We start from the raw sequence: 20,336 nt of genomic DNA, 5'->3' as shown, positions 1-20,336 counted from the left end.
GTCACACGGACGCAGGATACACCTGCCACATCTTGGCACCAACCCATTCTAGTCCAGCCGGCCTCGCAGCGAACACGGACACACGTGGATGGAGACGCAGACAATCACGCAGGCACGTCAGTCACATAGCGTTTGTGATAGGGACGCAAACAGAGCCATATTCATACACAGGTAGGTGGCAGATACATCCTGATAAAGCAACCCCATCCAGCAAAATAGGACGGGCGCAGTGGCTCAGGCCTGTAATCTCAGAATTTTGAGAGGCCAGGGGCAGAGGATCGCTTGAGGCCAGGAGTTCAAGACCAGCCTGGGCAACATAGCAAGACCCCTGTCTCTACAAAAATATTTTTTCTTAATGAGCTGGGCATGGTGGTGCATGCCTATAGTCGTGTCTATAGTCCCAGGTAGGTGGGGGTTGAGGTAAGAGGATCACTTGAGGCCAGGAATTCAAGGCTGCACTGAGCAGTGATTGTGCCACTGCACTCCAGCGCCTGGGCAACAGAGGAGACCCCGTCTCAAAAAAAAAAAAAAAAAAAAAAAAACAGGAACAGGGAGGGACACAGTCTTGGACACCAGGGCTTGGTTTGTCACACAGCCACACTTCTTCCATGGAGATTGTGGTGGCACACAGATACATACAGACACACAGGATAGTCATGCCATCACGTGAACCCTGTTATCACAAATAGGGGGCACGAAATGGGATACAGTCACAGAGACAAGGCCACGTACAGGGACACTCAGAATGTCAAGTGGACGGCCAGGCGCGGTGGCTCACGCCTGTAATCCCAGCACTTTGGGAGGCCGAGGCGGGTGGATCACGAGGTCAGGAGATCGAGACGGTGAAACCCCGTCTCTAGTAAAAATACAAAAAATTAGCTGGGCGTGGTGGCGGGCGCCTGTAGTCCCAGGTACTGGGGAGGCTGAGGCAGGAGAATGGCGTGAACCTGGGAGGTGGAGCTTGCAGTGAGCCGAGATTGCACGACTGCACTCCAGCCTGGGCGACAGAGCAAGACTCCGTCTCAAAAAAAGAAAAAAAAAAAATGACACAGATATAGACCCAAAGTGAGGTCCCATATAGACGTATATAGTAAACACAGACACACATGAAGATGCAATTGGAGTGAGAGAGCCCCACCCAAACTCTGCCTGGACCATACAGAGATACACAGGGGCACACACTAGAGGTTCCCTAGTCACTCTAAAATCTGGATGGGTTTTTTTGGTTGTTGTTGTTTTTGAGATGGAGTCTTGCTTTGTTACCTAGGCTAGAGTGTAATGGCGCGTTCTTGGCTCACCGCAACCTCCGCCTCCCAGGTTCAAGCAATTCTGTTGCCTCAACCTCCCGAGTAGCTGGGATTACAGGCGTTCACCACCACGCCTGGCTGATTATTGTATTATTAGTAGAGACAGGGTTTCACTGTGTTGGCCAGGCTGGTCTTGAACTCCTGACCTCAAGTGATCTGCCTGCCTTGACCTCCCAAAGTGCTGGGATTACTGGCGTGAGCCACCAAGCCCGGCCCCAACCTGGATGTTACAGACAAGGATGTTACAAATTTCCCCTCCCCCAGTCCCTGAAAGCAACCCTCCCCCCCATCAAATCAGGCCACAGCCTGTTGCACAAACTCCAAGGCCTTATGACACAATGGATGCAGGACACATGCCCGTGTACACACAGTCACAGATCATCCATCTCACACCTACAAAGACCAGCACATTTGGCCAGGCGCGGTGGCTCACGCCTGAAATCCCAGCTCTTTAGGAGGCAGAGGCAGGAGGATTACTTGAAGTCAGGAGGTCGAGACCATCCTGGGCAACATAGCAAAACCCTTTCTCTCAAAAAAAAAAAAAAAAAAAAAAAAAAAATGCCTAGCACATTTCACATGGACTCAGACACACACAGACACAGGGAGGGGGGACTGGCTAGGAGTTCCTGGCAGGATGTCAGTATCTGGGCTGTAGGGGGCCTGCCAGAGTCCTCCATGGTAATGATGCATGGAGTCCACCCAGTGGCTGTGGTCAGCCAGGGGAGTGGCAGAGGGGCACTGTTCTCCAGTTGTGGGACTGAGGGTCCCCTTCCCAGCCCTGATGAAGACTGGGTCCCTGCCCAGATGTGAACGCTGGAGGGGGCAGGCCGGGGTCCAGCTGTGGCCACAGGGAGGGGTTGAGTCAGCCGCTTCCCAGCAGTACAACCCAGGCTGGGCCCAGCTGTTCCTGGAAACCAGTAGGGGGGGTGGGCTCCCCAATCCAGCTGGGGGCTGCTGGCCCAGACCTGCACACCAGGGCTCTGTGTCCCTACAAATGGCGGCCTTCAGACCATCCCCCAAAACGTTGGGGGCTCTCTTTACCTAAAACAGGGGTTTGGATCCTTCTTCCAAAATGTGGAAGGTTTTTCAACGCCTCTTGCTGAATTAAAGGTGCCTGGATCTCCGCAAAGCGGGGCTCCCTGTGTTTCAAAACAGAGATTGCTGCTGTCTTCCCTGCCGACATAGAAGCTCACTGCTTTTCCCCAAATGTGGGACTCCCTGCCGCTGCAAAATGGAGGGTTATGCTCCTCCCCCAAATTGAGCACACCCAGACTCTTCCTTAAGTCTGGGGACTCCTGCCTCCCCGAACATCTGGGACGCCCACAACAGCACACCAACATTAGCACAATTTAAGTCAATTTGCCTAAATATTTGGATTTCCAGATTTCACCTAAACATCAAAATCCCTGCGACCCTCGCCCTAATGTGGTGATTTCAGCCTGTCCAGCCACCCATGCTTGTAACAGCTGTGGTTCCTGGCTCACCTCCCATTGCTACCTGGGAACGGGGGGTGGCCCTGTTTCCCTGTATTGGCAGCACCCTCTCCTCTGGTGAATGCGAGGTGGGGGAGCCAACGGCAGCTGTTCCCACGACCGCCGGAAGACAGCCCAGTCCGGAAGCCAGCGCTGCCGGCCCTTGTCCCCTTCCCCCACTATCCTCTCCACCCGCTCCCAGGGGCTGGAGTCTGGAAAACCACGCGGGAGGAGGTTGTGGGGATATGGACGAGCATCCGAGGCCCCCGGGTGCGTACGGCTGCGCATGAGTGGCTGTAATCGGGTGTCTGGGGGTGAGTGACTGCGTTCGTGCGATGCGCGCGGGGAGCAGCTGTCACTTTGCCCACCCTGCTCCGGGGCAAGGTCTCTGGCGCCAGGATCTTCTGGGTGGGTGGGAGCAGCGCCCCTCCCCTCCGATCTGGGCCCGCCCCCAATGCAGAGCCCGCCCCTCCCTCTGGGTACAGCTAATAATCTCTAATTAGTGCACATTACCCCGCCCGTCTACGGGGGAGGGGTTGCCGAGGGACCCTGGGGTCATAGGGCGCGAGCCTGGGCTTCACCCTTCCCCTCAAAACCCGGTCCACTCGGAACCTCTGTTTTCTCGCCGGCAAAGCAGGGAATTAAAACAGCACTTGCCATCTAGAGACATGGGGAGGATTCAATAGTCTATGTATTTAAGTCGCTTAGCGCAGGGACTGCATACAGTGAGCACTCCATACATGGTGACTGCAATTTTATTGTTAACTATAATTCCCATCACTTTCCATTGAGCCCCCTCCACCGCCCCAGCGGGGGTCTCAGGGCGGGCGCACAGTCTTCCCCCTAGGCCGCGTTCTGCGGTCTCCGCGCCCCCTGGTGGGCCCGGGCGACGCGGCAGCTTCAGCCAAATCCTGGGTTCTGAGGTGGGGGGATGCCGGGCGCGCATCTGGGGAGGGGAAGGCGCGGGGGGAATGTCGTGGAAGACGGATCCAGGCTGGGCAAGGGTGCCTATCCATCAGCCGGGACATGTGTCTAACTGACCTTTCCTCGACCTAGGACCATACCCGCGTCCCCTTATGTATTCCTGGGGTCAATAATTCGGGGAGGATCCCTTCATTTGTTTATTTCTTGAGACAGGGTCTTCCCCCTGACGTCCAGGCTGGAGTAGAGTGGCGCGACCACGGCTCACTGCAGCGTTGACCTCCCGGACTCAAGCGATCCTCCCACCTCAGCCTCTGGAGTAGCTGGGAATAGGCGCGTGCCACCACGCCGAGCTACTTTTATTTTTTATTTTATTTTTGTAGAGACGGAGTCTCGCTGTGTTACCAGGGCTGTTCTCGAACTCCTGGGTTCAAGCAGTCCTTGACCTCCCAAAGTGCTGGGATTACAGATGTAAACCATCGCGCCAGGTCTTTATTTTTTTATTTTTTATTCTTTTTTAATTTTTTTTTGAGACAGTCTCGCCCTGTCGCCCAGACTGGAGTGCAGTGGCACGATCTCGGCTGACTGCAACCTCTGCCTCTCGGGTTCAAGCTATTCTCCTGCCTCAACCTCCCGAGTAGCTGGGACTACAGACGCGTGCCACCGTGCCCGGCTAATTTTTTGTATTTTTAGTAGAGAAGGGGTTTCACCGTGTTAGCTAGGATGGTCTCGATCTCCTGACCTCGTGATCCGCCTGCCTCGGCCTCCCAAAGTGCTGGGATTACAGGCGTGAGCCACCGCGCCCGGCCCTATTTTTAAATTTTTATTATTTTTTTGAGACAGGGTCTTGCTCTGTCACCCAGACTGGAGTGCAGTGGCCCTATCATGGCTCACTGCAGTCTCGACCTCCTGGGCTCAAGCCATCCTCCCACCTCTGCCTCTGTAGAGCTAGGACCACAGAAACACGCCAACATGCCTGGCTAATTTTTTTTTTTTTTTGAGAAAGGGTCTTGCACTGTCGCCCCACTGGAGTGCAGTGGTACGATCTCGGCTGACTGCAACCTCCGCCTCCAGGGTTCAAGCGATTCTCCTGCCTCAGCCTCCCGAGTAGCTGAGATTACAGGCGTGCGCCACCACGCCCAGCTAATTTTTAGTATTTTTAGTAGAGATGGGGTTTCACCATGTTGGCCAGGCTGGCCTCGAACACCTGACCTCATGATCTGCCCGCCTCGGCCTCCCAAAGTGCTGGAATTACAGGCGTGAGCCACCGCTACCTGGCTAATTTTTAAATTTTTTGAAGAGAGGCTGGTCTCCAACTTCTGGCCAAACTAATTCTCCCTCCTAGGCCTCCCAAAATACTGAGATTACAGTCGAGAGCCACCGCGTCCGGCGGGAAAACCCCTTTAGCATCCCCTCTCCCAGTCCATAGAAAGTGCCAGGGCTCGCCACTCCCCGCACAAAGGCTCCGATCATAAGTGGTTAGACACAAGAATTTACTTAAGTTGCAGGGAAAACACGTGAATGCGCTTGTGTAACAGGGTGGAGCACCTCCGTCTCAAAAGGATCTTGAGGACCTCCCACCCCAAAAAGGGCCAGGGCGAGGAGGGGAGGTGGTACCACCCTCTTATGCACAAGGCTGGGCCAGGCTGACCCCTAGCGGCAGGGCGGGCGCCCGAACGGTGCCCGGATCCAAGATGGCGGGGCTGGAGGCAAGAGCGGGCGTGGGGAGGAGATTACGTTACCGAGGCGGAGCCTGGGCTTTGGGGCGGGGCGGGGCCTGCGCCTAGGGGGCGGGGCGGGGCGGCGCTCTAGGCCGAGCGGGAGGTCGGGGCTGCGGGCGCTCGCTGGTGGTGGACCCGGAGGCGGCTGCGGCGCCGGGGCTCCGTAGCCTGGATTGAATCCGATCGGGAGCCATGAGCGTGGACAAAGCCGAGCTATGCGGGTCTCTGCTCACCTGGGTAGGTCGTGGGGCGGGACTAGGGGAAGGTGAGCGCCCGCTCCTCTTGCCCGGGATCCCTGGTCCTGGTTCGGTCAGTCTCTTGGTGCTGGGGTTAGGAGGTGCAGGGTCGTCGGCTTGCTGGACCGATGGACTCTGGCCCGAGCACCCGCCCCTGTCACGTGGCAAGTCTGCATGGAAAGGACAGGTGAGGCCCCGCCCCTCTGTGGTTGGTTCACGTGGGGCGAGGACACAGGTGAATTGGCCTGGTCACGTGGTGCCTGTGGGGCCCAGGTGACTCGCGATACCGCCCTGGCCTGGACGCGCAGGGTTTGTTGGGCAGAGGTGAAGTGAGGCCACGCCCCCTCCGGTCTCAGGTGAGCAGAAGCCAGTCTCGCAGAGCTGCTGTGGCGGAGCAGCGCCCGCCCCACCATGTGAGGTTCGCTGACAGGAAAAGTCTGCAAAAGGCAGTGGTTCGGCGCTCCCAGGCCCTAACTCCGTTGTCCTTTCCTTTACCCCTCAGTTACAGACGTTCCACGTTCCGTCTCCCTGTGCCAGCCCTCAGGACCTGAGCAGCGGCCTTGCCGTAGCCTATGTGCTGAACCAGATGTGAGTGGAGCTGAGGGGGAGGATCCCAAAAGTGCCCCCCAGTCTGCTCATCCCACCTTCTCGCCCCCAGAGACCCCTCCTGGTTCAACGAGACATGGCTACAGGGCATCTCGGAAGATCCAGGTCCGAACTGGAAGCTGAAGGTGACAAGTGGACTCCTGATTAGAGGACAGACTGGTGAAGAGATGACCAGGGACGGGCCAGCTAGGCACATGTCCTGGGTGATGGGCAGGAAGAGGGACACATGTCTGGTGATCAACCATTTGTTCATCCATTCATCTATAGAGTACTCACCCTGTGCCAGGCCTGGGCATTCAGCAAGGAATAACACAGACAAAAACCTGCCCCACACATCCATCATTCTAGTGACAAGCAACACATACACAACCATAAAAATTGACTTCCAGGCTGGGCGCAGTGGCTCATGCCTGTAATCCCAACACTTTGAGACGCAAAAGTGGGTGGATCACTTGGGGCCAGGAGTTCAAGACCAGCCTGGCCAACATGTTGAAACCCCGTCTCTACTAAAAATACAAAAATTAGCTGGGTGTGGTACTGCGCACCTGTAATCCCAGTTACTTGGGAGGCTGAGACATGAGAATCACTTGAACCTGGGAGGTGGAGGTTGCAGTGAGCCGAGATCGAGCCATTGTACTCCAGCCTTGGCAACAGAGTGAGACTCTGCCTCAAGAAGAAGAAAAAAAAAAAGAAAGAAAAAACTTTTGATGCCAACAGTTCTGTGAAGACAACAAAAAAGCAGGGCTTTGAGAGAGAGCAATGAGGGCATGGGTGGCTGATTACATCAGATGGGTTAATCTCCAAGTGAAATTTGGGGGAACAGTGTTCCAGGCATAGGGAATAGCAGATATAAAGGTCGTGATTTGGGAATACACTTGGTGTGATGGAGGAATGGCAGAAAGGGCAGAACAGAGCAAGAGGGCAAGATTTGTAGGAGATGAGGTCATCAGGGGCCTGGCAGGCCATGGTGGGGGTGTGGATTCTATTTTTAAGTGCTGTAGAAAGTTAAGGCAGGGTTTTAGCAGAGCAAAGATGCAACCTGGCTTGGGCTTTATAAAGCTCCCCATGGCTGCATGGAGAGAAATAAAATGTAGGCAGCAAAAGTGTAAGAGGAGAGGCAGCTGGTGCATTAATCCAGGTGAGAGGTAAGGATGGATGGGTAGGGCTGAAGGATGATGGGGCAGGTGATGAGGAGTGACTTGGTTCTGGAGACATATGAAGGAAGATGGTCAGGCAGGCCGGGCACAGTGGCTCATGCCTGTAATCCCAGCACTTTTGGAGGCTGAGGTGGGAGGATTGCTTGAGCTCAGGAGCTTGAGACCAGCCTGGGCTACATAGCAAAACCTCCTCTCTACAAATAAAAAAAAGTAGTCAATTGTGGTGGCATATGCCTGTAGTCCCAGCTACTAGGGAGGCAGAGATAGGAGGATTGCTTGACCCCAGGAGGTCGAGGCTGCAGTGAGCCAAGATTGCACCACTGCACTCCAGCCTGGGTGACAGAGCGAGACACCGTCTTAAAAAACTAAAGCAAAAAATTTAAAAAATCAAAACGAAACAAAGATGGTCAGGCAGACAAAAGGGGCAGACAGCCAGACAGGTCACCCCTAGAGGAAGGCGCACGCAGACAGAATAGGATGAGATAAGCAGGGAAGGAGAAGTGAGGTGGAGAAAGGATGGGACGTACAGATTCAGAGTGGGAGGCCTCTGAACTTGTCCACAGCTCCTTGTTCCTCCCTAGGTCAGCAATCTGAAGATGGTCTTACGGAGCCTAGTAGAGTACTCCCAGGATGTGAGTAACTGTAAAGGGATTCAGGGGGTTGAGTTGGGAGAAGGGTGGGCCCATGAGCCCCTGACACCCCCTTCTCCCCAGGTCCTGGCGCATCCTGTGTCAGAAGAGCACCTCCCAGATGTGAGCCTCATTGGAGAGTTCTCAGACCCGGCAGAGCTCGGCAAGCTGCTTCAGCTGGTGCTGGGCTGTGCCATCAGTTGCGAGAAAAAGCAAGGTATGGGGAGCTTAGGGGGTCCCCAGGGGCTGGCCTGAGGAAATCCTCCTTCCTCCCCACCTCACCCCTGGGTCTCAGCCTCCCCCACCTTGATCCCCAGAGCACATCCAGAGAATCATGACGCTGGAAGAATCCGTTCAGCATGTGGTGATGGAAGCCATCCAGGAGGTGGGTGGGGGCACTCAGTGTGCAATTGGAAAATGTCAGGAGAGGGGACGTCTCTAGGGCAGAGGCAAGTGGGCACAGGCCCTGCCCTGGTAAGGTCTGGACTCTGCCTGGAACTCAGCTGGCCAGACATCTCTGTCTCATGTGTCTGCCAGCTCCTCCCAGCTCTAAGTCGCAATCTAGCAGGCTCAAGGGATCTGGCTTCCCTCTGTGCTAGAGGGAGGAGGGCAGCCTCTGGGCTGGAGTTATTGGGCAGAACTGGCCTTGATGGGAGGATGGAGAGGTTCTCAGGTTGGACAGTAGATGCTTGGAAGGCTGCCCTCAGATATCCAGTTCATTACAATGCCCCTTCCCACTCCCCAGCTCATGACCAAAGACATTCCTGACTCCCTGTCACCAGAGACATATGGCAACTTTGACAGCCAGGTAAGAGATTTGGGGGAAAGGTGTTCCAGGCACAGGGATCAGCAAATCCAAAGGCCTGGAGTTGGGAATAAGTTTGCTGTGATTAACCTTGTGACTTAACCTTGTTAAAAAGGTCCAGACCCCACTAACAGATGCTCAGGGCTGCCTAAAGGGGAGGGGCTTGTCCTTAAGCCTGTAAGCCACGCCCATCTTCCAGGGTGCTAGCCACTTCCTGTGCCAGGTCTCCAGTGTTCTGGAATCGCTCTTCTTTCAGTCTCCAACCCCAGCCCTGTTTTCTTTTCTTTTCTTTCTTTTTTTTTTTTTTTTTGAGATGGAGTCTCACTGTGTCACCCAGGCTGGAGTGCAGTGGCACGATCTCGGCTCACTGCAACCTTCGCCTCCTGGGTTCAAGCGATTCTCCTGCCTCAGCCTCTCGAGTAGCCAGGACTACAGTCACGCGCCACCACACCCGGCTAATTTTTGTATTTTTAGTACAGAAGGGGTTCGCCACGTTGGCCAGGCTGGTCTGGAACTCCTGATCTCAGGTAACCCACCCGCCTCAGCCTCCCAAAGTGCTGGGATTATAGGCGTGAGCCACCGCACCCGGCGCCAGCCCTCTTTTCAATCCTGAGGATTTCTTGGTCCCCTCCATTTGGCCTCTAGAGATCTCAGCCTCCCTCCCCCCGTCCTTCTCCTGAATCCCTGAGTTCCTCTTCTTCCTCATCTCCACAGTCCCGCAGGTACTATTTCCTAAGTGAGGAGGCTGAGGAGGGGGACGAATTACAGCAGCGCTGTCTGGATCTGGAGCGGCAGGTAGGGCCCGAGGTGGGGCAGGGTCACTTGAGTAGCCCCTCTCCAAGCCCAAGCTCATCTTTCTGCCCTCTCCGCAGCTGATGCTCCTGTCAGAGGAGAAGCAGAGCCTGGCGCAAGAGAATGCAGCGCTGAGGGAGCGGGTGGGCCGGCCTGAAGGCGAGGGTACCCCAGGTCTCACTGCCAAGAAGCTGCTGCTGCTGCAATCCCAGCTGGAGCAGTTGCAGGAGGAGAACTTCAGGTGTGGTCAGCTGGGGACTGGGCCAGGCAAGCCAGGGGACCGGGGGAGGGCAGCCCCCTCATGTGCTCTTTCCCCAACACCCCTAGGCTGGAGAGTGGCAGGGAGGATGAGCACCTGCGCTGTGCCGAGCTGGAGAGGGAGGTGGCAGAGCTGCAGCACCGGAACCAGGCGCTGACAAGCCTGGCCCAGGAGGCTCAGGCCCTGAAGGATGAGATGGATGAGCTACGGTGAGTGGTGGGTTCCTGGGTCCCCATCACGGGGGGCGGGGGGTAAACCTGTTTCCAGAGTTCCCCTCTGATGCCATAGCAGCTCTGTAATTTCCATATGCCCAGTGAACCCCCAATATGCCCCCTGGACTCCACAGTGCCACCCTGAGCCCTACAGAACGCCCAAGGCCACATTGCACTATCCTGAACTCCACCATATCCCCTGGACCCCACACTGCCCCCCCTCTTATCCCACAGTATGCTTCCAAGACCCCATAGCATCCCTGTGGCCCCTCCAAAACACAAGAACCTCCCCTACAATGCTCTGCAGATCCCACTGCACATTTTGGGCTTCATAATGCTCCTGGATCCCATGGTACCTTCCAGGACTCCACAATGCAATTACTTTGCAACCCCTTTTGACTCTACTGTGCCTTCTGTAACCACAAAGGGCTCCGCTGGGCCCCTATAGCATCTCTGTAATGCGAAAGTACTAGTGCACCCCCCAATTGCACTTCTAAGGACCCCATAGTCCTCTTGTCCCACAGCTCCCCCAGTGACTCCAAGGTGTCCTTGGCAGATGCTCAGACCTCTCTAGACTCCCCATCACTCCCCCTATAACCCCACCTACTGTGTCCCCACAATTCCACCCCAAAGGATCCCTGATTATAACCCTGGGCTAACTAACCATTGCTGTAACGACTCTCAACAGCTCCAGGCCCTGATTGACCCCTGACCCTCGACTTTCATGACCCCTTCACCTTGAACCCGAAAGCCTCAGGCTGAACAACACCCTCTGCTCCAAGGGCCACTCCACATCCCAGCTGACCCCTGATCAGAGCTCTCAGTCCTCCCTCTTCCCTCCCACTCCCCTAGGCAGTCCTCGGAGCGTGCTGGGCAGCTGGAGGCCACGCTGACCAGTTGCCGACGCCGCTTGGGCGAGCTGAGGGAGCTGCGGCGGCAGGTGCGGCAGCTGGAGGAACGCAACGCCGGCCACGCCGAGCGCACGCGGCAGCTGGAGGATGAGCTGCGCCGAGCCGGCTCCCTGCGCGCCCAGCTGGAGGCGCAGCGGCAGCAGGTGCGGCGGGGGCGGGGTTAGGGCCTGGGCCCCGCCCCTGGCAGCGAGTCCCTCACCGTTGGCCCGCCCTCCGCCCACCCCTGAGCCCCTCCCTTACTTGTACGTAGGCCACGCCCTCCGGGCCTCCTCCCTCCACCCAGGCTGCTCTTCTGCCTGGGTTAGTAAGCCTTCCCTTACTTAAGGGAAGGTACTTCCCTTCCCTTAAGTACCTTTCCTCTAAATTCTTTGATGCCCGTCCCTTCACCATGCTGCTTGATTTACTTGGGGCTACCTACCCATGTAACAAAACTCGTGATAAATTGAAAATATCCTAAAATGCATACAGGCCAGGCCTGGTATCCCAGCGCTTTGGGAAGCTGAGCCGGGAGGATCACTTGAGCCCAGGATTTCGAGGTTGTAGTGAGCTGTGGCTGCATCACTGCATTCCAGCCTGGGTGACGGGGGAGACCCTGACTCAAAAGGAAAAGGCCAGGTGCGGTGGCTCGCGCCTGTAATCCCAGCGCTTTGGGAGGCCAAGGCGGGCACCCCATAACTCCTTCTGTAACCCCACATCACTTGAGGCCAGGAGTTTGAGACCATCCTGGCCAACATAGCGTAACCCTGTCTCTACTTAAAAATACAAAAATTAGGCTGGGCGTGGTGGCTCACACATGGAATCCCAGCACTTTGGGAGGCCAAGGCGGGCGGATCACGAGGTCAGGAGATCGAGACCATCCTGGCTAACACGGTGAAACCCCGTCTCTACTAAAAAATACAAAAAATTAGCCAGGCGTGGTGGTGGGCGCCTGTAGTCCCAGCTACTCTGGAGTCTGAGGCAGGAGAATGGTGTGAACCCGGGAGGCGGAGCTTGCAGTGAGCCGAGATCGTGCCACTGCACTCCAGCCTCGGCGACAGAGCGAGACTCCGTCTCAAAAAAAAAAAAAAAAAAAAAACTTAGCCTGGCTGGTGGCGTGCGCCTGTAATCCCAGCTACCCAGAAAGCTGAGGCACGAGAATCGCTTGAACCTGGGAGGTGGAAGTTGCAGTAAGCCAAGATCGCATCACTGCCCTCCAGCCTGGTTGAGAGAGGGAGACTCTGTCTCAAAAGAAAAAAGTAAAAGATATTAAAAAAAAGAAAAAGAAAAATAGAGCTGGGCATGGTGACTCATGCCTATAATCCCAGCACTTTGGGAGGTTGAGATGGGAGATCGCTTGAGGCCAGCAGTTCAAGAACAGCCTGGTCAAGATAGCAAGATCCCATCTGTTTTTAAAAAATAATTTTTTTTTTTAAAGAAAATCCATTGAACATACCTTACCTACCGAGCATCACAGCTTACCCTAGTCTACCTTAAACATGCTCAGAAAACTTACCTTAGCCTAGTTTGGCAAAATCATCTACCATAAAGCATATTTTATAATAAAGCGTTGACTATATAGTGCAATTTATTGAAGACTAATTCATTGCAATTGAAAAACAGAATGGTTGTATGGGTTCTTACTGTTAACATTCACAGTTGGCTGGGTGCAATGGCTCACACCTGTAATCCCAGTGCTTTGGGAGGCTGAAATGGGAGGATTGCTTGAGGCCAGGAGTTTGAGATCAGCCAGGGCAACAGAGCAAGACCCTGTCTCTAAAAAAACCAAGCAAAAATCATACACAGCTGAAAGCACCATAGTAAAGTAAAAAAAAAAAATAAGTCAAACCATCCTGGATCGGGGACCATTGTACTCAGCCCCTGCCCCTGCTCCCATCCCTGCAGTCCTTATTCCTCCCCTCTCTGTGTTCAGGTGCAGGAACTGCAGGGCCAGTGGCAGGAGGAGGCCATGAAGGCCGAGAAATGGCTATTTGAATTCCGCAACCTGGAGGAAAAGTATGAGTCGGTGACAAAGGAGAAGGAGGTGAGGCCGAGGTCCCACTGCCCAAGCCCCACCCTGCCAATTCTGGGGTAGCCCATTTCCCAGGAGGCCCAGCCTGACCCGTGGAGTGTCTTGTACCCTGTCCCTGCAGCGGCTGTTGGCGGAGCGGGACTCCTTGCGGGAGGCCAATGAGGAGCTGCGCTGCGCCCAGCTGCAGCCGCGGGGGTTGATCCAGGCCGGTGAGATGAAGCCCCATCCCGGGGTCTTACCTGTCCTGGTGTACTGTTTGGGCAGAACAGGTTGTGTCCCAGTGCATGTCTAGGTTGAGGACAGAGCTAGGCCAGGCTGGAGGTGACCAGAAAGAGGTGACATGGTCAAATTGAAGAGAGAGGCTCAGGGTCTCAGGGTGGAGCAAAGGCTAAAAAGCGAGGCCAACCCTCCCGGTTCTCTATCAAGCCAGAGATGGAGCTTGTGTCAAGCCAGGCTGTTGGCTGAACTTGAAGCCCCAAAAGATGATCCTTGGGAAGAAGACCCTAGGGGCGGGGACAGGGAATGCGGAGAGACCTGAAGACTTTTCTCGCATTCTTCAGATCCCTCACTGGATCCCACCTCCCCACCCGTGGATAACTTAGCCGCGGAGATCCTGCCTGCGGAGCTCAGGTATCTTGGGGTCACTCAAAACTCTGGCCCCACCCAGGCCTGCCAAGGCCCGCCCTCAGCCCCGCCCCCCCTCCCACCTTCTACTAGCCCCGGTTGCTTGGTCTCCGTCCAGGTCCTAGCCGGGCTCCTAGGCCCACTTACTCCTGATTTGGCTCTGTCCAGCCCTACCAGATGACTTTGCCTCTCAAGGGTCTATCCTTAGTACACAAATTATGTCCAACACCTGGCTCCACTTCCTGTACAAAAATCCTGTGCCCTAGCCCCGCTGACTTTGATCCTTTCCCCCAGCGTCCACCCCTGTCGGTGTAGCCTTTGTGAGTTTCAGTCCCCTGTGCCCTGCCGGGATTAACTCTCCCACCCCAGGCCAGGCACGGTGGATCACGCCTCGAAGTCCCAGCACTTGGAAGGCCGAAGCTGGAGGATCACTTGAGCCCAGGAGTTTGAGAGCAGCTTGGGCAACATAGTGGCCCTCTCTACAAAATAAAAATGATTGAAAAATCCCAAAAACGACCGGGCGCGGTGGCTCACGCCTGTAATCCCAGCACTTTGGGAGGCCAAGGCGGGCAGATCACAAGGTCAGGAGATCGAGACTATCCTGGCTAACACGGTGAAACCCTGTCTCTACTAAAAATACAAAAAAATTAGCCGGGCGTGGTAGCACGCGCCTGTAGTCCCAGCTACTCGGGAGGTTGAGGCAGGAGAATGGCTTGAACCTGGGAGGCAGAGGCTGCAGTGAGCCGAGATCGCGCCACTGTATTCCAGCCTGGGTGACAGAGCGAGACTCCATCTCAAACAAACAAACAAAAAGCCAAAACTAACCAAACAAAAAAATAAAAACCCGAAAATCTGTCCCATCCTAGTTCTTCCCATTTCTGCTTCCCGCTTTCCAGCAGTCTCATCCCAGCTGTTCGAATCCACACTTGTAGCTCCGCCCCTGCCTAGCCCCACCACCTACCCCAGCTTAGAGCTCAGTCCACTTTAACCCTGGGCCGGGAGCCTGAACCCCTAGGAGGTCCTCGGTGCTCCAACCCCATGGTCTGGCTGGGCTCTTCCCCAGGGCTCTGTCCCGCCCCTAGCTCCACTCGCCCTAAGCCCCAGCGAGCCTGCGGGGTGACTCGATCCTGGCCCTGCTCTCTCCTCCCGGGTCGGCAGGGAGACGCTCCTGCGGCTTCAGCTGGAGAACAAGCGGCTGTGCCGGCAGGAGGCGGCCGACCGGGAGCGGCAGGAGGAGCTGCAGCGCCACCTGGAGGAGGCCAACCGCGCGCGCCACGGGTTGGAGACGCAGCACCGGTGAGCGCCTGGGGACCTACCTGCGCAGAGCAGGGACAGAGGGGGCCAAAAGTGGGCACAGTCACTAAGCGGCCCCCCACCCTTGCAGGCTGAACCAGCAGCAGATATCCGAGCTGCGGGCCCAGGTGGAGGACCTGCAGAAAGCACTGCAGGGGCAGGGGGGCAAGACCGAAGACGTGAGTGTCACCCACCACCTCCCAGCCTGGCCCTCCCTTGTGCCCCAAAGTAACCCTCCTCTCTCTCCCATGCTGCCCGATGCCCCATACAGGCCATTGTAAGTACCATGGGCCCAGGATGGTACCCCCTACCCTCACCCTGGGAAGGAAGAATTAGGGCCTCTCTGGACCCCCCACTCACCTTGCCTCTTCTCTCTCCCAGTCCATCTTGTTGAAAAGGAAGCTGGAGGAACATTTGTAAGTCACAGAAAGAGAGCACTTCTGGTGGGGGCATGGATTTGACATTAGTGGGGAGTTTCTTAGGCGTGTGCCACCATGCCTGGCTGATTTTTTATATTTTTAGTAGAGACGGGGTTTCACCATGTTGGCCAGGCTGGTCTCGGACTCCTGACCCCAGATGATCCACCCGCTTTGGCCTCCCAAAGTGCTGGGATTACAGGCATGAGCCACCGCGCCTGGCCTTCTTTCTTTTCTTTTACCTGTCTGCTATTGAAGAGATTTGTATTCTAGAAAGATCCTGGCTGCTGGATGGAGTGGTTGAGAGTAGAAGCTAGCAAGGGAAGATGGTGGCTGGACCAACTTGGGAGCTTTGGGATGGAAAGAAGTGGACAGCAGGGGGCTGTTCCAGGGGATATCTGCTAAGGGTGCGGAGGGTTGTGGCTCTGATAGCTGAGGAGCTGGTGGGACCAGGGCACACAGCCCCCAGGCATGAGGGGCAGGCAGAGAGGGCTCTGTGGCCATGTAGGGGCATTTCTGGCTGGCGGGGAGGTCTGTGGCTACCACTGGGACAAAAGAGAAGCCAGCTTGGAGGTCAGCCCACTGCTGCTCATCCCCGGCCCACAGGCAGAAGCTTCATGAGGCAGATCTGGAGTTGCAGAGGAAGCGGGAGTACATTGAGGAGCTGGAGCCACCCACTGACAGCAGCAGTAAGTGAGACCTAGTGACCAGAGGGTGGGGAGATACCAGAGCCCAGCAGCGTGGAGCTGATGGGCCACCTCTTCCGCCAGCAGCCCGGCGGATCGAGGAGCTGCAGCATAACCTGCAGAAGAAGGACGCGGACTTGCGGGCCATGGAGGAGCGATACCGCCGCTACGTAGACAAGGCCCGCATGGTGAGGACACTGGGTGTTCCCACAAGTTGCCTGCCCTGGCTTCTTCCTTTTTGTGCCTCCTATTGAGTCAAACCTCCTACTTGCACATCTGTGCCCGCAACTCATACCTGTCATACCCCACCATATGACAGACTTCTGCATGATTCCCCACTGCTACTGATTGTCACATTAAAGTACTGCACAGATGGCCGGGTGCCGTGGCTCACGCCTGTAATCCCAGCACTTTGGGAGGTCAAGGCAGGCGGAACATGAGGTCAGGAGTTCGAGACCAGCCTGGCCAACATGGTGAAACCCCATCTCTACTAAAAATACAAAAATTAGCTGGGCATGGTGGTGGGCGCCTGTAATCCCAGCTACTCAGGAGGCTGAGGCAGGAAAATAATTTGAACTCTGGAGGCGGAGGTTGCAGTTAGCTGAGATTGTGCCATTGCACTCCAGCCTAGGTGACAGGGCAAGAGTCCATCTCAAAAAAAAAAAAAAAAAAAAAAATGTACCGCACAGCCAGGCGCAGTAGCTCACGCCGCTAATCCCAGCACTTTGGGAGGCTGAGGCAGCTGATCCCTTGAGGTCAGGAGTTCGAGACCAGCCTGGCCAACATGGCGAAACCCCGTCTCTACGAAAAATAGAAAAATTAGCCGGGAGTGGTAGCATGCACCTGTAATCCCAGCTACTCGGGAGGCTGAGGCAGAAGAATCACTTGAACCTGGGAGGCAGCAGTTGCAGTGAGCTGAGATTGTGCCACTTCACTCCAGGTTGGGCAACAGAGCCAGACTCCATCACAAAAATAAAAATAAAGTAAAAATAAAGTACTGGATGGATGGGCACAATGGCTCATGCTTGTAACCTCAACACTTTGGGAGGCTAAGGCAGGAGAATTGCTTGATGCCAGGAGTTCAAGACCATCCTGGGCAACATAGCGGGACTCTGTCTCTATAATGAATGAAAGAATGAATGAATACACACACCCCAGTATGTCCCAGGGGGTTTCAAGGCCAAAGCCACCTGGCTATGACTTTCTCAACCTGTAGGTCATGCAGACCATGGAACCTAAGCAGCGGCCAGCTGCGGGGGCACCTCCAGAACTCCATTCCCTGAGGACACAACTCCGAGAACGGGATGTCCGCATCCGACACCTGGAGGTGGGTGTCCTTGTCCCTTTACGCTGCCTCCAGCGTATCTAGGCCCCTGACACTTGCCTCCTTGACAGATGGACTTTGAGAAAAGCCGAAGTCAGCGGGAGCAGGAAGAAAAGCTGCTCATCAGTGCCTGGTATAATATGGTAAGTGTGGGGTCTGGGCTGTAAGATCTCATGGGTAGAGTATTGGTGGGGGGGTCCTGTGAGCTCACCTGACCCCAACCACACCTCCTCCTGAAGGGCATGGCCTTGCAGCAGCGAGCTGGGGAAGAGCGGGTGCCTGCCCATGCCCAGTCATTCCTGGCACAGCAGCGGCTGGCAACCAATGCTCGCCGTGGACCCCTGGGACGCCTGGCATCTCTGAACCTTCGCCCCAATGACAAGCACTGACAGACCTCACAATCAAGCCAGCCTGGGCTCCACCCACCCTGGCTTCCTCCAACTCACATGGCACCCAGCATTGGGCTTCAGCCAGCTGCTCGAGAGCTTTGAGGCTGTGATCTCTGCTCTTCCCTCTCCCAGACTGGTGGGGAGGGAGGGAGGGAGGGAGGTATAGGCCTGTCCTTTTTAGCAATGTGATTCTTATCATTGATTCTCTCTCTGGAGTTCATGTGCTGCCTGGGGAGACTCTGATTTTATATTGGAGAAAAATAAAGGCCTTCAATCTGCCCTGGCTGTGCTCTGGGCACCAAGGTGAGGGAGAGAAAGTGGGCCAGAGGCTTAGCCCATTGCCTTTAAGAAAAGCTTAGCGGCCAGGTGCGGTGGCTCATGTCTGTAATCCCAGCACTTTGGGAAGCTGAGGCAGGTGGATCACCTGAGGTCAGGAGTTTGAGACCAGCCTGGCCAACATGGCAAAACCCCTCCTCTACTAAAAATACAAAAATTAGCAGGTCATGGTGGTACATGCCTGTAATCCCAGCTACTTGGGAGGCTGAGGTGGGAGAATCGCTTGAACCCGGAAAACAGAGGTTGCAGTGAGCTGAGATCATGCGATTGCACTCCAGCCTGGGCAACAGAGCAAGACTCCATCTCAAAAAGAAAAAAAAAAGAAAAGAAATAAAAGTTCGGCTTGCATTCTTACTAAAGTGTGAGTGACCAATAGCACCATCCAGAGGTAGGTGAGGATCACCTTTGTGTGTCTGTGAATGTGTGGTGGTTTTGTTTTTTGGTTGTTGTTGCTTTTCTTTCTTTTTTTTTTTTTTTTGTGATGGACTCTCACTCTGTTGCCCAGGCTGGAGTGTAGTGGCACGATCTTGGCTCACTGCAACTTCTGCCTCCTGGGTTCAAGCGATTTTCCTGCTTCAGCCTCTTGAGTAGCTGGGACCAGTTGCGCATGCCACCATGCCTGGCTAATTTTTGTATTGTTAGTAGAGACGGGGTTTCACCATGTTAGCCAGGGTGTTCTTGAACTCCTGACCTCAGATGATCCGCCCACCTCAGCCTCCTAAAGTGCTGGGGTTACAGGAGTGAGCCACCACACCCGGCCACTAAGCTTTTCTTAAAAGCAGTGGGCTAAACCCTGGCCCACTTTATCTCCCTCACCTTGGTGCCCAGAGTTACCAGAGTGAGCCACCACTGTGGAACAATCACAGCTCGCTGCTCAGCCTGGGCAACAAGAGTGAGACCCCATCTAAAAAAAAAAAAAAAAAAAAAAAAAAAAAGACAGAAAAAAGAAAAAGACCCAGAAAGGAGGCCTCACCAAGGAAGTGACATTATTGAAGCAGAGACCTGAAGGAGGTGAGGGAGAGGCCATGTTAGTATTTGGGGAAGATCCAGGCAGAAAAGTTTGCACAAAGGCCCTGAGATGACACCTCGCTTGGTGTGCTAGAGGGACAGTAAGGGGACCAGAGTGGCTGGAGCGGAGTGCATAAGAAAGCAGAAGGCTGGGCGCGGTGGCTCACGCTCACGCCTATAATCCCAGCACTTTAGAAGGCCAAGGCTGGCGGATCATGAGGTCAGGAGATCGAGACCATCCTGGCTAACATGGTGAAACCCCGTCTCTACTAAAAATACAAAAAAATTAGCTGGGCGTGGTGGCAGGTGCCTGTAGTCCCAGCTACTCGGGAGGCTGAGGCAGGAGAATGGCATGAACCAGGGAGGCGGAGGTTGCAGTGAGCTGAGATTGTGCCACTGCACTCCAGCCTGGGCGATAGAGGGAGACTCCGTCTCAAAAAATCAAAGGAAAACAGAAGGCCGGGTGCGGTGGCTCACACCTGTAATCACAGCACTTTGGGAGGCCGAGGCAGGCTGATCACGAGGTCAGGAGATCAAGACCATCCTGGCTAACACGGTGAAACCCTGTCACTACTAAAAATACAAAAAAATGCTGCCGGGTGCGGTGGCTCACGCCTGTAATCACAGCACTTTGGGAGGCTGAGACGGGCGGATCACCTGAGGTCAGAAGTTTGAGACCAGCCTGACCAACATGGAGAAACGCCGTCTCTACTAAAAAAAAACATACAAAATTAGCCGGATGTGGTGGCATACGCCTGTAATCCCAGCTACTCGGGAGGCTGAGGCATGAGAATCGCTTGAACCTGGGAGGCGGAGGTTGTGGTGAGCTGAGATCACGCCATTGCACTCCAGCCTGGGCAACAAGAGCAAAACTCTGTCTCAAAAAAAAAAATACAAATACAAATACAAAAAGATTAGCCAGGCGTGGTGGCGGGTGCCTGTAGTCCCAGCTACCCTGGAAGCTGAGGCAGGAGAATGGCGTGAACCCGGGGGGCGGAGCTTGCTTGCAGTGAGCCGAGATGGCTCCACTGGCACTTCAGCCTGCGCGACACAGAGAGACTCTGTCTCAAAAAAAAAAAGAAAAAGAAAAAGAAAGCAGATGAGGGTGGGGAGATTATTCAGGGACTTGTGGGCTGCAGAGAGTACTTTAACTTTTATTCTAAGTGCGGTAGGAACCATGGAAGAGTCTTAAGAAAGGAGGGATGTGACCTGGCTCGGGTGTTC

General features: G+C 55.1%; 1 protein-coding gene across 14 annotated transcripts; it reads left to right on the top strand.

Annotated features, from left to right (window-relative positions):
- The first annotated feature begins 1,867 nt into the window (after positions 1–1,867).
- On the top strand, positions 1,868–18,463 carry HOOK2 (hook microtubule tethering protein 2). 14 transcript variants are annotated; one of them, XM_055236196.2, is made up of 22 exons: positions 2,842–3,049; positions 6,160–6,245; positions 6,316–6,388; positions 8,002–8,052; positions 8,134–8,266; positions 8,367–8,434; positions 8,795–8,857; positions 9,569–9,649; positions 9,727–9,887; positions 9,974–10,114; positions 10,970–11,171; positions 12,938–13,048; positions 13,158–13,245; positions 13,597–13,666; positions 14,819–14,956; positions 15,045–15,132; positions 15,335–15,369; positions 15,976–16,058; positions 16,140–16,243; positions 17,272–17,382; positions 17,451–17,522; positions 17,619–18,463. In XM_055236196.2, the coding sequence occupies exons 4-22, from the start codon at positions 8,017–8,019 to the stop codon at positions 17,766–17,768; spliced, it is 1,935 nt and encodes a 644-aa protein (XP_055092171.1). In that variant the 5' UTR covers positions 2,842–3,049; positions 6,160–6,245; positions 6,316–6,388; positions 8,002–8,016; the 3' UTR covers positions 17,769–18,463. The 14 variants fall into 14 exon arrangements, with proteins under 14 accessions (XP_063472162.1, XP_063472164.1, XP_063472161.1 ...); XM_063616098.1 differs by having other exon boundaries at positions 2,872–3,049; positions 15,045–15,138; XM_055236194.2 differs by lacking the exon at positions 2,842–3,049 and adding an exon at positions 5,492–5,658.
- The last annotated feature ends 1,873 nt before the right edge of the window (positions 18,464–20,336 follow it).

The sequence above is a fragment of the Symphalangus syndactylus genome, chromosome 13 (genome assembly GCF_028878055.3).
Source record: "Symphalangus syndactylus isolate Jambi chromosome 13, NHGRI_mSymSyn1-v2.1_pri, whole genome shotgun sequence".
In the NCBI taxonomy this organism is placed as follows: domain Eukaryota; kingdom Metazoa; phylum Chordata; class Mammalia; order Primates; family Hylobatidae; genus Symphalangus; species Symphalangus syndactylus.
Note: the sequence above shows the minus strand (reverse complement) of the source record. Positions and strands in the feature narration are given on the sequence as shown.

Excerpts from the sequence above, each read along its gene's own strand:
- HOOK2 (XM_063616091.1), top strand. The coding sequence starts at position 2,761 with ATGCTTGTAACAGCTGTGGTTCCTGGCTCACCTCCCATTGCTACCTGG. Across the intron at positions 3,050-6,159 it reads CGAGCATCCGAGGCCCCCGG|TTACAGACGTTCCACGTTCC; the intron begins GTGCGTACGGCT and ends TTTACCCCTCAG. Across the intron at positions 14,957-15,044 it reads GGGTTGGAGACGCAGCACCG|GCTGAACCAGCAGCAGATAT; the intron begins GTGAGCGCCTGG and ends CCACCCTTGCAG.